This window comes from Ovis aries, chromosome 7, assembly GCF_016772045.2.
Source record: "Ovis aries strain OAR_USU_Benz2616 breed Rambouillet chromosome 7, ARS-UI_Ramb_v3.0, whole genome shotgun sequence".
In the NCBI taxonomy this organism is placed as follows: Eukaryota; Metazoa; Chordata; class Mammalia; order Artiodactyla; family Bovidae; genus Ovis; species Ovis aries.
This window is the reverse complement of record NC_056060.1, coordinates 86,602,113-86,616,581: the sequence shown is the minus strand read 5'-3', so window position 1 is coordinate 86,616,581 and position 14,469 is coordinate 86,602,113. Positions and strand designations below refer to the sequence as shown.

The 14,469-nt window shown below is 49.5% G+C and overlaps 1 protein-coding gene across 5 annotated transcripts in view; it reads right to left on the bottom strand.

The window, feature by feature from the left end:
• The window catches only part of TMEM63C (transmembrane protein 63C), a 75,584-nt gene that overhangs the window by 3,988 nt on the left and 57,127 nt on the right, over positions 1–14,469 (bottom strand). For all 5 annotated transcript variants that reach the window (XM_027972076.3, XM_027972077.3, XM_042252787.2 and 2 more), the window contains 8 exons: positions 12,905–13,011; positions 11,841–11,927; positions 11,222–11,287; positions 8,385–8,547; positions 8,056–8,161; positions 7,490–7,657; positions 3,486–3,595; positions 1,890–1,955 (listed from right to left, as the gene is read on the bottom strand). In XM_027972076.3, coding sequence (XP_027827877.2) covers positions 1,890–1,955; positions 3,486–3,595; positions 7,490–7,657; positions 8,056–8,161; positions 8,385–8,547; positions 11,222–11,287; positions 11,841–11,927; positions 12,905–13,011 — 873 coding nt within the window. The remainder of the gene's footprint in view (positions 1–1,889; positions 1,956–3,485; positions 3,596–7,489; positions 7,658–8,055; positions 8,162–8,384; positions 8,548–11,221; positions 11,288–11,840; positions 11,928–12,904; positions 13,012–14,469) is intronic.

The window sequence follows — 14,469 nt, the reverse complement described above, 5'->3', positions numbered from 1 at the left end:
CTGTAACCTCCTGTAAGATACCATGAAGAAACAGCCAGAAAAAGCCAGAAGACGGGGCCTTCTGGAGGACTATCGGCTTGGTCTCTCCAACAAGTCATAAAATAGAGATGGGGCTGAAATTAAAGGGACACGGGCAGGGGCCAGATTAATCCAGCACAGACCCTGGATTGGATCCTAGTTTGGACAAGCTGTAAAATATATTTCTGAAACCGTAGGGCAAGTTGAATATTGACTAGGTATTTGAAGAGGTAAAAACGTATACATGTAGGAAGACAGAGATTGTTAACTAAAAACACAGGTTATGAAACAGTGTGCAGTGTTATGACATTTTAGAAGAAATATATACCTGTAAGAATATACATTGAGGTGTCAGTGGTCATTGTAGGTGGTAGAAATATGGGCTTTTATTTTATTTTGGCTTGTTTTTTCCCCCATAGTTACCTACAATGCTCAGAAATCTCTGTTATAATAATGAAAGATTTAAAAAATCAATTCCAGTAATTTCTTAAAAAAAAAAAAAAAAGCTCAAACTCTGGAGTCTGGCAGACCTGGTTCAAACTTTGTTCTGCCATTTTCTTGCACAGCAGTACCCTAGGGTCTAAATTAAGTCAGGTCTTTGAACCTCAGTTTCCTCATCTGTAAAATGAGGATAAACATCCCCGCCCCCCCAACCCACTGTGTGGGTTAAGTGTTAAGATCAAGAGCAAGAATGGTGAAGCATCTAGTTTGCAAGGTTTCAATAACCAACTTCTGACAATATTCTAGAAGGGTTATCTTAGAAGGGCCCTAGGAGAAACGCTCCGTGGAAAGACACTCCTGCTTCGAAACCTTTGTCTCTCCTGGTACTGAAGCTTCATCCCCCCTGCCATCCCCCAGAGCTCACTGGGCCCTCTCTGCGGGACTCGCTTTAGAGCGAGGCCTGTAGTTCTGTGCGCCTGGCGTGGGCACGTCCTCCCACTGTCGTCTAAGGGCCCCCCTCCCACCCACTCGGCGAGTGCTGCCTGCTCGGCAGTTGCACCAGGCCCAAAACTGTCTTTGGTTCCCCAATGCCCTGGATTCTCTCTTCTGGGCGTTTGCACAGACTGGTCCTGTTCCTCGAGTGCTCTCCCCGACACCCTCTTCCATCCGGCAACCCCTAACTCTCCTGTGCCTGGAGTCTGGTTAGACCTCCCCTCCTCCTGGAAGCCTTCCCTGAGTGCCCAGGGCTGGCTGGTGCTCTTCTTCAGTGCTCCTCCAAGGCACCCTGGCTTCGGGGCATGGGCCAATCCAGTACCCAGCTCAGTGCATGCCATGGCAGCCTGGCATCCACCCTTGTGGCCATGCTTCGGCGTGCGCTCGTGCCTGTCTCCAGGCTGAGCCACGGGGGTGGGAGCCAGCACCCAGCCTGCAGGACCCCTGCGCTCGGAGTCCAGCCTTGTCTCCTCTCAAGCTGACGGGCTCACTCGTCTTACCCTTCCGTGCAGACCTCCAATAGCTCGCGGCAGCTCTGTCCGCACCACGCTGCCTGGCACCCGCGCCCTTGGCGGCAGCCTTCGGTCCTGAGGCCAAAGGACCCCAGCAGGCCCCTGCGTCTACACGACTGAGCTCGCTGAGGCTGAGTCCGCCCTGCCCTTTCTCTTCCTCTCTGAGCTCCTTCTAGAGTGTGTCCTGGAGACATTCCTGGATCTTCTATCATTCTGAAGGCTCTTCAGCCAGGGCCACGGCAACAATCTGACCTGGGCCAAGTCCTGCTGCGTCAGAGGGGGGAGTCCCGGGCACCCCGTCTCCTCCCCGATACCCAGGGTGGACTCTAACCGCTGGTGCACCCACAAGGCTGCTGGAGAAGCCCATCCCTGTAAGCACCCCACTACCCGACCCCGACCTGTCCCAGGGCGAAGGCACTGACTCACAAGGGAGGTTGGTGTGGAGGAGGTGCTGCTTGGCTCCAGGTCAAACACGGTCTCCATCTCCTCGGGCTGCGGCAGTGGGAGAGACAGGGAGGGTCAGTGAATGCCCCCCCACCCCCGCCGCCCTCCCCATATCCAGAGAAACTCAGACCCTAACCTCAGGCTTAAGAGGGGCCCTGCTCCCCTTCAACTCATCTTCTGTTTTTCCAGACCTGCAGCCCAGCTGGCCAGGCTGAAACCTCGGGGGACAGAGTGAAGACCGGGATGCTGGGGAGACCCTTCTGGAAGGAGCTGTGGGAAGCTGTGGTGCAAAGATGAGCCTGCTGCTTTGATTCCAGGAGAAGCCCTGACGTCAACAATCCCCTCTTCCCTGCCAGAGTTTCCTTTTATCTGAGATGGAGGTCACCTTCTGTCTCTGGAGTGGACACTTGAACAACCAGATCCTACGACATTGTTGCATTGGGAAGAGCCACAGATGCTATCTGCCCAGGTGCTTGCTAGCACGGACTCAGGCCAGGAGATGGAGGAGGGTCCAGGGAGAAAGGGAGTAAGCGCCTATGCCAGGACCCCAGAGATGGGACCACCGGAAGCAAGAAGATCCTCTTCTCAGAGGTTCCCTTCTCTGCTCAGTAGGATGCTAGTACTTGAAGTCAACTTTCTTTCTTATTTAAATTCATTTGAAAAGGAAATAATTCGCTATTATAAACAAAAATCCTGTGTCGGCTGCCATAAACAAAGTCAACTAGAAAAATAAAGGTGTAACCAGGAAAAACAGAAAAGGTTTCGGTCCACTGGAAATCATTCCAGTGCGCTTCTAAAGTCACCCCACTTCAGGAAGTGCTGATCTAGAGCACACCGTTCTATTGGCATGGATGGGCTCCCTTCTCTAATAACTGGCTGGGCCCCGAGACCCTGATGCTGGGAAAGATTGAGGGCAGGGGGAGAAGGGGGCATCAGAGGGTGAGATGGTTGGATGGCATCACTGAGTCAATGAACAGGAGTTTGAGCAAACTCCGGGAGATATGAAGGACGGAAGGTCTGGTGTATTGCAGTCCATGGGGTTGCAAAGAGTCAGATGCGACTTAGCATCTAAACAACAATGCTGGCAAACAGTCAAAGGAGTCATGGGGCCCAGAGAGCCAGGCCTCCCCTCCAGACAAGATCAGAGTATCCTGAGATTCTTCACAGTGAGATGACTGGTCCCCTTCCCCAGGGTATCATCCTTACCACCCTCTCTTTTACTCCTTCACTCCGTCCTTTTTCTCAACCCTCCATCCCTTGGAATGGCCCCAGCAGCTCTGAGGCTGGACAGGCTCACATCGTAGGAGGGATGGGCCAGCAGCCTGTGGTTTGGAGGAGACATCAGAGGGGGGAAGAGGAGAGGACGACTGTCTTCTGCCCTGGGAGGCGTGATTCTGGGGCCAGTGCAAGGACACACACAGTATGCACACCCAGCACTGTCTGCCCATCCCACCATCAGAGAGAAAGGCAAGAGCCTCTCAGCGCCCTGATGCTGTGGGCGCCCCAGGCAGGGGGGTTCCTCAAGCTGTGTGCGCCCTGGGGAGAACTTGCGGGAGGAAAGGCAGGCTGGCAACTCACCTCATAGTTAGTCATTTTCGACATCTTCCCCAGGAAGGTGGTAACGCAGACCATTATTATGGAAACAATAAGGGTGGTGAGGGAGAAGATGGTGATGGCATGCTGGGACCCTGCAAGGAGAAGGAGAGGCGTGGGCTTGGCGCCTGAGGACCAGAGCTGTGTGCGGGGCACTGGCAGAGATGCTGGCCCGGCTGACATATGCTTGGGGCCCCGGGCCAGCACCCGTTCAGGAGTTTGGAGCCTAGGGTGGAGATGTCTCTGCCTAGCTCTCCTCTTAACCACATAATCTATGAACCCCACCAGGGACATCATCCCTCTGTGCTACCTGACCAGTTTAGACTTCAGCATCTGGCAGATTCCACGAAAAAAAAAATTCATTTACTTAGCCACTTAGGTGCTCATTAAATGTCCCCCTAGATGTCAGCTACCTTCCATATCACGGTCCCTGGGAAGTATCTGAGTCATTTATGTCACTCCTTCAGGTCACTCATTTATATCCCTGCCCCCAAATGCAGTGACTGACCCACACCTTTCCTTGTAAGCCCTTCCCCCCCCCCCACTTTTTAAAAAAATTCTTTTAAATTTTATATTGGAGTGGACTTCCCTGTAGCTCAAACGGTGAAGAGTCTGCCTGCAATGCAGGAGACCCAGGTTCGATCCCTGGGTTAGGAAGATCCTCTGGAGAAAGAAATGACAACCCACTCCAGTACTCATGCTTGGAGAATCCCATGGACAGAGGAGCCTGGCGGGCTACAGTCTGTGGGGTCACAATCAGTCGCTGAGTGACTAACATGACTACTACTACAGTTGATTAACCGTGTGGTGTTGGTTTCAGGTACACAGCAAAGGGATTCAGTTATTCATATACAGATATCTATTCTTTTTCAAATACTTTCCCCCATATAAGTTATTACAGAATATTGAGCAGAGTTCCCTGTGCTATACAGTAGGTTGAGGTTGGTTATCTGTTTTAAAAAATAGCAGTGTGTACATATCCATTCCGAACTCCTACTGTGTCCCTCCCTGCTCTTCCCCCTGGGTAAACATAAATTCTTTCTCTAAATCTGTGAATCTGGTTCTGTTTTGCAGATAAGTTCCTTTGTATCATTTTCCGCATATAAGCAATATCATATGAAATTTGTCTAATTCTCATAAGCCCTTTTGAAGTAAGCATACTCTATGACATGTGCTAACAGCACGGAAAAGCAATTCAGAATTTAAAAGTCACTTATGTTTTGTTTGGGGACGTTTGGTAACTTTTTTACGACAGCAGTTTTCTAACTACATGAATATTAAAAATCAGTCTTTACAGTTGGAAGTTATTGCAAAATGATGTTTATCATTGTGTTTTTATAAAAGCAAAAAATGGTAAACAGCTTCAATATCCCAACAACGGAGAACTGACTAAAACTGGCAAATTAATGCAGCCATTAAAAGACATGTGCTCAAACACAAAGACAGACATATAGATCAATGGAACAAAATAGAAAGCCCAGAGATAAATCCACACACATATGGACACCTTATCTTTGACAAAGGAGGCAAGAATATACAATGGAGAAAAGACAATCTCTTTAACAAGTGGTGCTGGGAAAACTGGTCAACCACTTGTAAAAGAATGAAACTAGATCACTTTCTAACACCGCACACAAAAATAAACTCAAAATGGATTAAAGATCTAAATGTAAGATCAGAAACTATAAAACTCCTAGAGGAGAACATAGGCAAAACACTCTCAGACATAAATCACAGCAGGATCCTCTATGATCCACCTCCCAGAATTCTGGAAATAAAAGCAAAAATAAACAAATGGGATCTAATTAAAATTAAAAGCTTCTGCACAACAAAGGAAAATATAAGCAAGGTGAAAAGACAGCCTTCTGAATGGGAGAAAATAATAGCAAATGAAGCAACTGACAATCTCAAAAATATACAAGCAACTTCTGCAGCTCAATTCCAGAAAAAAAAACGACCCAATCAAAAAATGGGCCAAAGAACTAAATAGACATTTCTCCAAAGAAGACATACGGATGGCTAACAAACACATGAAAAGATGCTCAACATCACTCATTATTAGAGAAATGCAAATCAAAACCACAATGAGGTACCACTTCACACCAGTCAGAATGGCTGCGATCCAAAAATCTGCAAGCAATAAATGCTGGAGAGGGTGTGGAGAAAAGGGAACCCTCCTACACTGTTGGTGGGAATGCAAACTAGTACAGCCACTATGGAGAACAGTGTGGAGATTCCTGAAAAAATTGCAAATAGAACTACCTTATGACCCAGCAATCCCACTGCTGGGCATACACACCGAGGAAACCAGAATTGAAAGAGACACATGTACCCCAATGTTCATCGCAGCACTGTTTATAATAGCCAGGACATGGAAACAACCTAGATGTCCATCAGCAGATGAATGGATAAGAAAGCTGTGGTACATATACACAATGGAGTATTACTCAGCCATAAAAAAGAATTCATTTGAATCAGTTCTGATGAGATGGATGAAACTGGAGCCGATTATACAGAGTGAAGTAAGCCAGAAAGAAAAACACCAATACAGTATACTAACACATATATATGGAATTTAGGAAGATGGCAATGACGACCATGTATGCAAGACAGGGAAAGAGACACAGATGTGTATAACGGACTTTTGGACTCAGAGGGAGAGGGAGAGGGTAGGATGATTTGGGAGAATGACATTCTAACATGTATACTATCATGTAAGAATTGAATCGCCAGTCTATGTCTGACGCAGGATGCAGCATGCTTGGGGCTGGTGCATGGGGATGACCCAGAGAGATGTTATGGGGAGGGAGGTGGGAGGGGGGTTCATGTTTGGGAATGCATGTAAGAATTAAAGATTTTAAAATTAAAAAAATAAAAAACTGAAAAAAAACCCCTGTGATTTTATGTAAAAAAAAAAATAAAAGACATGTGCTCAAACAGTATTTTAATAATGGGAGAAACTGCTCAGAGCATAATGTTTAGTGAAGAAACTCAGGCTATAAGTCCGACTAGAATAAAATGGAGCCACAGTTTGTAAAGTCGATCAGTAAACCCCCTCCTACTCTGCCATGTCCTTTAAAGCACATGCACAGAGTGAGGTCTGGGAGCAGCAGACAGGAGGCTGTAGGTGAGATGATAGGCATTCAAACTCTAATCTTTCCATTTTTTCCTATTTTTGATAATAAATCTGTAGTCTTTTATACCTAGCAGAAAAGTCTTATTAAAAAATGAAGTCTGCCAGGGGCTTCCCAGATGGCTCGGGGTAAAGAATCTGTCTGCCAATGCAGGAGATACAGGAGACAAGGGTTTGATCCCTGAGAAGATACCCTGGAGTGAAAAATGGCAACCCACTGTCAATACTAAAGGAAGTCAACCCTGATTTCCTTCAGGGAACTGAAGCTGAAACTCCAATACTGTGGCCACCTGATATGAAGAACTGACTCATTGGCAAAGACCCTGATGCTGGGAAAGATTGAAGGCAGGTGGAGAAGGGGATGATACGATGAGGTGGTTGGATGGCATCACAGACTCAGTGGACATAAGTCTGAGTAAACTCCAGGGAGTTAGTGATGGACAGGGAGGCCTGGCGTGCTACAGTCCATGGGGTCGCAAAGAGTCAGACACGACTGAGCAACTGAACTGAACTGACTGATGATAGATACTATAATATTTTATTTCCTGCCAGCCTTGAGTTAGAATGAAGGAGTAGGATGTTTTTGTTGTTGTTGTTTTTTCCCTGAAAATTGTAAACCGAAATGTATACAGTTTGGACCACACCGGTGCTACCCTTAACTTCCAAGGTCAGCCGGGACTCTAACATGAGCCCGCTGGGCCTACAGAAGGCGCTGAGCGAGGCCGTGCTCCACAAGGAACACCTTGCTCCTCCCGGGGCTTGGTCTGTTTCAGCAAGAATCGTTGGTGAGGGGCAATGGAGCGATGGGGGAACAAGAGGCGGGAAGGCCGGGAGGCCAGGGGGGCTCGGCACATACCTAAGCGTAGGACGGAAAAGAAGAGCATCCAAACCAGCCCCAGGAGCGGTGCGAAGATGGCTTGGTGGATGGCGGCCATGTGGATCTGCTCGTTGAGCTTGGTGGGCGCGTACGAGTAGTACATGTTATAGCGGTCCGTGATGTGCTTCATGCACAGATAGAGCAGCCCTGGGGGCCGGCAGACAGAGGCAGGCTCAGAGGCCATCCCAAGACCCTCCCCTCCCCTGGACCCGAGATGCCAGACACAGGTCAGCCACAGTGGCAAGGGGGCCAAGGACAGGCTGCGGGAGCCCTGTGGGGCCGATCTCGCGTGCCCAGCTGCTTCCCTCGAATCCTAGAACCTATTCTGTCATTTTGGTAAGTGGTCATTCCCTAACGAGCATCCTCTGTAAATAGCCATCCAATCCCGGCCCCCCTGACCAACCTGGCCCCCTTCCCTGCCCTTCTGATCCGCTGGCCCTGGGTCTCCTCCTGAGCCAGGAGGGAGCTGGATGCTCTGGGGCTCCCAGTTGCAATGGCGGGTGCAGCTCCCCCCGGCTGGGGGGGGGCCCTCAGGGACAACTCACCGAAAGGAACAATGATGGGGCAGGTGATGCTGTACGCCATCACTACGCTGAAGACATTCATCATCCACGCGTACTCGCGCCCATACTGGAAGTCCATGGCCTGGTTCTGGGGCAGAAGGTAGGGTCTGCTTGGCTTGGCTGCTTCTGCAGCTCCTCGTCCAGCAAGGCAGCCTCCCCTCCAAGGCTGGTGTCGGAGAAGCACCTGGCCCCTTCCGCCCACCAGGTCTCCCAACCTCAGGTTGCTCCACACTTCTAACAGGCACCCCCCACTCCAACACCCGCCCAAGGGAAGCTCCAAAGGCTGTGTCAGGGAAGGGCCTGGCCCTCACCATTCGAATGTTCACTCTCTCTGGCTCCGACCTGGAGAAGACGAGGCGGATGGTATACAAGAAGAGTGACCCCAGGCGCATCAGCTCCATGCCTGTGCCAATAAAGGCTGCCGTGATGACGTAGTTGACAAAGAAGGCGCCATTGTCTGGCAGGAACACACACCTGGGTGTGGAGGAGGGCAGGAGATGGCCGAGGAAGCCGGAGAAGAGGGGGAGGGCAGAGACGTTGGGAGCAAAGAGGAGAGAGAGGAAGAGAATTGAAGGGATGGGCAGGGGGTGGAGATAGAGATGGGGAGAAGAGCTTTCAAATACAGTCATCCCCTGGTATCCGTGGGTGGTTGGTCCCAGGAGCCCCTGCGGATATCAAAATCCAGGGATGCTCAAGTCCCTTATATGAAAATGTCAATAATATTTGCAGATAAGCTATGCCCATCCTCCTGAGCACTCTGTCTCTAGATTATCTGTAATACCTAACACAACGTAATCAGCTGTAAATACAACTAAACGCTATGCAAGTGGTTGCTTGCACACAGCACATTCATGTTTTGCTTCTGGAAACTTCCTTGAATTTTCTTCCCTGAATATTTTGATCTGCAGTAGGTCAAATCTGAAGATGTGGAATCCGTGGATATGGAAGGCCGACTGTATACATGAGTTTCCAGCCCAATGTAACTTAAAAAAGGGCCCTTTGGAGCAAGGATAGGGGTGGTGTACAGCAAGTGTGGATGGGTTAGGAGACATATGTACTGGCTTGATCTAAAGAAGGGCTGTTAAAGAACACAAAAATAAAGAAGGGCTGTTTGACTGGATCCACAGACCCTGGAGAGTTCATAGGTAGACTTTTGGGGGTCTGTGACCTTGATGAGATGGCTGGATGGCATCACTGACTCGATGGATGTGAGTCTGAGTGAACTCCGGGAGCTGGTGATGGGCAGGGAGGCCTGGCGTGCTGCGATTCATGGGGTCGCAAAGAGTGGGACACGACTGAGTGACTGAACTGAACTGACCTTGAATAGGGAAAAGACTGCATCTTCACTTTCTGCAGTTTAGCACTTCCTTCCATTAAGAGCAGAGGCAACAAATCACGGGCATGTCAGCCATGGCTATGAGTATGTCGCCAGTTAAAGTGAGGTATTTTCATATCATGTTGTATTTATTTCTGAGTGCTCACAATACCATTTGTATTCATCATCTCTTCAAAATGATGCTAGTTATTAGGCCACCTAATTAGACATGTTAAATTCACATGATTGAGATTTTCCTGTCTGCACACGTGTAGCTAGCTGGCCAACTTCAACTAAGAGCCATTCAGCCACCTGAATGGATTGTCACACTGCCTGTTCTCACATTGGTGACCCAAGCATCTCTGTTGTCTATACAGTTCTGATAACTCCCTCAAGAAGCAAAATCTGTGAGGCCCTGCACATATTTCAGAACTCCTTCAAAAGCTATTCTTTCTTGAGGGCATCAAAGTTGAGTCATGAACTCACAATTCTTCTCCTTCTCATATATTTACAAACTGTATTAAAAATAATGACCTAGCCAAAGATGAACTCACTCATCTTGGGTAAAACGAAGCTTAGTTTAATTGTAGTGAGCTTGGAGAATTCTGGCTCTTGCCCTATAAAGCAAGCTATGAAAGCCTGCGTGGCATTGGCAACAGCACATCTTTGAAAAATTGGGACTTTGAACATTTGTAACCCTGAAGACAAAACAAGACCAAACAAAAGGAGAACCTGGCTGGATGTCCAGCAAGACCTGCATGTCGCCTTGTCAAAAATCCACTCCTCTGTTCCAGTTGAACGTTCTTCTTTTAGCTAAGTAGCATCAATTTTCACATAGATGGCTTTAAAACAATAAAATGTAACTTTTGCTTGCTTCCATTTAGAATGCATTGACCTATTATTAAATGTATTAACAGAGACTGTATCATACATTTGAATTCTAAAATATTTTTAGTAACTATATTTTGACATAACCAGTTTTTGTTACAGCCCAGGTATTTTGTACATTTAAAGAACTCTGGGCATCCTGGGTGGCTCAGTGGTAAAGAATCTGCCTGCCAATTCAAGAGCCATGGATGGGTTCAGTCCCTGGACCAGGAAGATCCCACATGGCCCGGAGCGACCAAGCCGTGCATCTTAACTATTGAGCCTGTACTCTAGAGCCGGGGGACCGCAACTGCTGAGCCCACTTGCACAACTACTGACACCCAAATGCTAGAGCCTGTGCTCCTCAACAAGAGAAACCACCGCAATGAGAAGCCCACGCTGCAACAAAAAGCAGCCCCTGCTCTCAGTCTAGAGAAAAGCCGGTGCGGCGATGAAGACCCAGCACAGCCAAAAATAAATAATTGTTTAAAAAGAAATCGAATCAGAATCAAACCAACATTGCACAGCAATTATCTTCCAATTAAAAAATATATATAAGAAATCTACTCAGAGTAGATATAAAACTGGCAAAATCTGAACATGCTCTGTGGATTGTATCAATGTCACTTTCCAGGTTCTGATACTGTACCTTAGTTATGCAAGATGTGACCGCTGGGGGAAACTGGATGAAGGGTATATAGGGCTTTTTTTTTTTTTCTTTTTGGCAATTTCTTTTGAATCTACAATTATTTGAAAAACTTCATTCAGAGGAGGAATCCCTGGGCTTTACCCCCAAAGGGGTTCTTGGCACTGGAAACGTTAAGAAGCTGCCTAATGAGACTGTTGGCACACATTCATCTCTACCGATGTGAGCAGATAAAGGATAGGCATATCCAGCTGGTATGAACCCACAAAAGCCCCAGTGAACACTGGGAGTACGCCTGAAACATGCACTCTAGTACTCACTGGAACCTGATGGATGCCTGCTCCAGATAGTAGATGTCAAAGAGCCAGTGCAAAAAGACGTCCAAACTAGAAGCAAGAATAAAGCAGACCCTCCAGTTAGTGAATCGATGAACTAAGGCCTGGGGTTCAATTTCTCTGGGGCTGGCTTCCCTCCTTCCAACCGTCCTTGCCTACTCCCCGAAGACTCTCGCACCTTAATATTCCCGCTGGCCAATCCACACTGCCTCTCTTCTTAATGCTGGCCACCCTGCCCCTGCCTCTTTGACCTTTCCACTCAAGGCCTCCCCTCTAGCAAACCTTTGCCAGCCATTTCTCCCACAGCGCTCTCTTCCTCTTCTGAACTTCTACTGCACATTTCCTCCACCTTGGGCTGCCAGGCAGCTGGGAGCTATGGCTTGTCTCCCCAGCTGGATGATAAGCACTTTGAGGGCAGAGTTCACGGCTGACCGCTTAGAGTTCACATGACACCTGGCTCATGCTAGGCTCATGACAGGCACTGGACTGTCATTTGAGGAATGGATTTGCAGCAACCACAGGTGGGCCTACAGTATCTGAAGGAGGAGGTTCCGACTCTAGGGTGAGCCTGGCTGAGAGGAGAGGTAAATTGGGGGTGAGGTACCTGGTCAGCCCCATAGAGGGCAGAATGACCACCATGAACACCAGAAAGATGTAGCACTTGTGCACTATGAACAGATTCTGACTTGTTCTAGAAGGAAACAGAGAGACACGATGAGAACCAAATGACTGACTTCAGGACGGAGAGAGAGAGAGACGGCTACCTGGGCTAGAAAGCAGTTTCATAGCACGTACCAACGCCATCTCCACAGCGCACTCAGAGCCGTGCTGTGTCTGGGAGCAGCAGGAAAGAACGGCATGATCAGCTAGTGATGTCTGCCGTGGGCAGAGGAAAGGGAAGGGGAGGCTCACACATACCATACACTTGACCCCTGCTGCAGGGACATCACTAACAATACTCAGAATCCTTGCAGCGTTTCAATAAGCAGCATGAGCCTTGGCCGTAGGAAAGCCCAGGAAGGATTTCTGTTAAGAGAAACCTCCTGGCTTACTGCCTGATAGGAGGATAGAAACTTTGGGGGCAAGAAATAACTTTTGAGACCCATGCAGCCTTCAGTCCAGAGCAGGTCCATTTTGCCCCAAGATATAGTAAATACTTCCTAATTAGCTCCTACCACAGAACTATTAGGGATAATAATCAGGGAGGGGCTCTTTGATTGTTTAAAATATGGCACCGCACGGGCTACACGGGTCTTCAGTCAGATCGAGGGCATGGGCTCCTCTGCGATGACCGTAGCAGCCCTTCTGACATTTTTCAGCCAAGTCCTGTTCTCTCGCTCCCATCCTCTGCCCTCTCCCTGGCATTCCTGGCACTGGCCACTTCTGCTCACAGCTCCAGGCCCTCAGTGCATGGCTGGAAGATGAGGGAGCAGCCTGAGGAGGGCTTGGTTTCAGGTACCTCAGCATCCCTGAGAAAAACCAGTCCCCTCTTTCCAAAGACAAAAGTATCTGTTACTTTTTTGGGATGGTTTTGGGCATCAAAGCCATCCTGCATCAATTCCATTCCCCAGGTGAGACAGGAAGCTGGAGCACAGGGCTGGTGGGGACAGGGGAGTGGGGGAAGAAGCTGGTGCCAAGGGAAGGATAAGGGGGAGGCCCCCAGCTCACCTGGTCCAGTGGGCTTCAAGGAAGGCAGAGAGGTAGACAATCAGAGGCATTGTCACCGTAAAGGCCCAGAGCAACACAGACGGGAAGAACTGGGTCACGATGGGGCTCTGTATGGGTGGATGGAGGTAGGGCAGAGAGACGTCAATGCAAGAAGCCCTCTCCCCCTCACAGGCCTCCCCTGCCTTCTCCCACACCTCTGGGCACTTCTTCAGCTCAGTTCCAGAGCAGACTCCGTGTCCCTTAGGCTGCACAGTGGGCTGGGGCCTTTCTCACTCAGAATCTGCCTGGCTGGGGCAGCCAGAGGCTGACACCTCAAGGTCAAGGGGCATCCCCAAGGGGTGCAGGCCTCCTATGCTGAGGTCACTGGAGGGATGGCCTAGGCTGACCCCACCGACTTGGCCCCAAGGCCACAGCCACCTGCTGTCACTCAGGGAGGAGACACTCAGACTTTAGGGAGGAGACACTGCTTTTACTGCGATGTTGTGTGAGACGTGGTGGAAAAGGGGAGGGTGTGGTGTGAGAATCCCCGGGCAGAGCTGTGGTGCCCCGGCCTGGGGCCTGTGGTGAAGCTGACAGAGGAGGGGGGCAATGGGAAGCAGCAGCACAAGGGCTTGGCTTGACTGTGTGCACGTGTGTGCATGTGTGTGCGTGTGTGTGCATATGTGCGCTGCATATGCACTTGCGTGTGTGCATCTGCGTGTGTTTTGCTGGAACAGGCATGGGGATAACATGAAAGAAGGGGCCTTCTAGGATCACTGCAAGTGTGCATGTGAGTGTGAGTGTGTATGTGTGTGCATGTGCGCTGCGTGTGCACTTGCGTGTGTGCGTCTGCGTGTGCTTTGCTAGAACCAGGCACGGGGATAACATGAAAGAAGGGGCCTTCTAGGATCATTGCAAGTGTGCGTGTGTGTGTGTGCATGCACGTGTCTACATGTGTGCTGCGTGTGCACGTGTGTGTGTCTGCGTGTGTTTTGCTGGAATAGGCATGGGGATAACATGAAAGAAGGGGCCTTCTAGGATCACTGCAAGAGCCTTGAGGCCACAGAACTTGGATGTGGGCCTTTCTAGCTCCTCAGAACCCCTCTATGCATATGGCAGAGATGCCTCTCGTGGACCAACCCAGGGTCTGTGTCCAGAAGTGAGGCGAGTGGAACCAGAGCCAGAGGGCCTGCTCCTCTTGAAGGGCTGCCCTAGAACTGACCTCCGTCTTCCCCACCCCCACCTTATCTTCACTCCAAGGACTCAGCTCTAGAGAACGTGGGGTGAACGGAACTGTCATGCTCGCCCCACCCTCTGCTGCTCTTCTGTACCTCTAGCTTGACCCAATCTAAAGAAGTCCTCCAAGCCCACCCCCCCAAATTCAGCCCAGGACTTGCCTAAGGCTCCCCCACCCTTTAGCCCTAGTCCCTAAGACGGGCAGTGGCCCACACTCATCCTCTTTAGAGCAAGGGAGACCCTGGGCCACCACGTACACCCACTGCCAGGCCCACAACTGTGAGCTCTGGAGTCATGTCTCAGTGGGGCCCCCCATCCCATCCTCGCTGGAGCTCTTCCTTTGTCTCCCG